The sequence below is a fragment of the Quercus suber genome, unplaced genomic scaffold (assembly GCF_002906115.3).
Source record: "Quercus suber isolate HL8 unplaced genomic scaffold, Cork oak 2.0 scaffold_83, whole genome shotgun sequence".
In the NCBI taxonomy this organism is placed as follows: Eukaryota; Viridiplantae; Streptophyta; class Magnoliopsida; order Fagales; family Fagaceae; genus Quercus; species Quercus suber.
In genome coordinates, this window is record NW_027069548.1 from 1,052,374 (window position 1) to 1,054,479 (window position 2,106).

Genomic DNA, 2,106 nt, shown 5'->3' on the forward strand with positions numbered 1-2,106 from the left:
TTTTTGACGAATACTTTTACTAATCAACTGAGATGTCCCACCTTTTGGCTCTCGTAGAGGACCAAGAGTCACCAATCTCCCATTTCCAAAGAACAATTGTAGCCATCTCTACATCCAAAAAGAAACCACACGGTTCTCTTGACCATCCACGCGGGCTTCCCCACGCATTGCTATGTGCACTTTTTTTTTTTTTTTTGAGAAATACTGCTATGTACACTTCCACTCTGATGTACATGTTTTATATCACTCGCAGTCGCAGCTTCGCATACACTTCTAAGTTTTGTCACTGTCTACAATGCAAAACTCTTGTAGATTTTACGTTTACCTATTCTCAGTGTCCTTCTTCTTCAATTACCTAACAATTACAGTCACTGCTAAGCCCTCCCCTACATACTCCTCCATCAATGATATCATGCTTAACTGTGGCTCCTCCGGCATCTCAGCTGACCCAGATGGCCGAGAGTGGACTGGCGATGTGGGTATTCACTCAAAATTTGTTTCCTTAGAACAATCCAATAACACCTTTATACTCTCCAATCCCCATGGCTCATCCATTGATCGTGACCCTTACAAAACCGCTCGAATCTTTCATTCTCAATTCACCTACAGATTTCGTGTTAGTCCTGGCCAAAAATTCATAAGATTTTACTTTAACCCTTCTACATACCATGATAATTTCGATATGTCTAAGGCCTTTTTCACTGTTACTACTGGTCCCTTCACTCTACTTAGCAACTTCAGTATAGGATCAAAATCCCTTGTCAAAGAATTTTGTGTGAATGTGATACGGGATCAGACACTGAACATAACCTTCACTCCATCTATAAATACTTCATATGCATTTATAAATGGGATTGAAATTGTCTCGATGCCCACCAGCCTTTATTACAGTCAATTTGGGGATAAAGGTGTACCTCTTGTCGGCCATTACTCTCAATTCCATATCCAAAACAGCAGTGCTCTTGAGATGATTTACCGACTAAACGTAGGTGGGCACTCCATTTCACCAATAAATGACTCCGGCAAGCTTTTTCGGACATGGCTTAATGACACCGACTTCTTTCTTGCTTCAAATGTAAACTCTATTAGTAATGGGTCAATTCAGATCAACTACACAAGCATACCTCCTTACACAGCACCAAAGGAAGTCTATCAGACAGCCCGAACTACAAGAACATCCGAAGACAACAAACGGTACAATCTTACTTGGAGATTGCCAGTGGACTCGGGGTTCAAATACCTCGTGAGACTCCACTTCTGCAAAATCCAACCGGAGGTAAAGCAGAGAAGTAACGAAGAGTTCCGAATTTTCATAAGAAATAAGACAGTGGAGATTTCTGCTGATGTTATCACTTGGAGCGGTGGGCAAGGCATTCCGGTATATAGGGACTATGTTGTGATGATACCAAATAAAAAGAGTAATGGTAAGACCCCTCTCTTTATAGAGCTTCGTCCTAATGCTAATTCAAGTTCTGATGCTATCCTCAATGGTCTCGAGTTGTTCAAATTGAATAACTCTGATGCCAATCTCGCAGCTCCCAATCCTGAAGTTCCACACCCTCCTTCCCCTTCCCCTTCCCCATCTCCGCTCAAATCACCTGCTCCACAACCACTACCTTACAAGAATTCCAAGAGCGGCACAAAATCAGTAATCTTCATTGAAGCCACTGTAGGTGTTATATCTGTCATATTTCTCTTGGGCTTAACAATTACCTGGCGAAGGATGAGAAAAAAGTCCATCAAAAGTGAAACACCGCCAATTCTACAAGCTGTCGGCCGTCGCTTTACTCTCCAAGAAATCAAGACTGCCACAAACAACTTTGACCGGGACCTTATCATTGGAAAAGGCGGCTGTGGTTATGTATTGAGAGGTTACATCGATCATGAACACACCCCAGTTGCGATCAAGGTTTTCGGGCCAACTTCAAGTCAAGGGTTTCGCGAATTTCAGACAGAGGTCGAAATGCTTTCAAGGCTTCGCCACCCCCACCTGGTCTCGTTGATCGGTTACTGCAACGATGAACGGGTCATGATCATTGTATATGAGTTAATGGCTCACGGAGCACTTCATGATCATCTTTACAACACAGATAATCCTCCATTGTC

The 2,106-nt window shown here is 42.6% G+C and overlaps 1 protein-coding gene across 1 annotated transcript in view; it reads left to right on the forward strand.

The window, feature by feature from the left end:
• Positions 1-254: 254 nt before the first annotated feature.
• Positions 255-2,106, forward strand: part of LOC112019517 (probable receptor-like protein kinase At5g38990) — a 5,633-nt gene continuing 3,781 nt past the window's right edge. Inside the window, exon 1 of the mRNA XM_065773959.1 lies at positions 255-2,103. Coding sequence (XP_065630031.1) covers positions 296-2,103 — 1,808 coding nt within the window. The 5' untranslated portion in view covers positions 255-295. The remainder of the gene's footprint in view (positions 2,104-2,106) is intronic.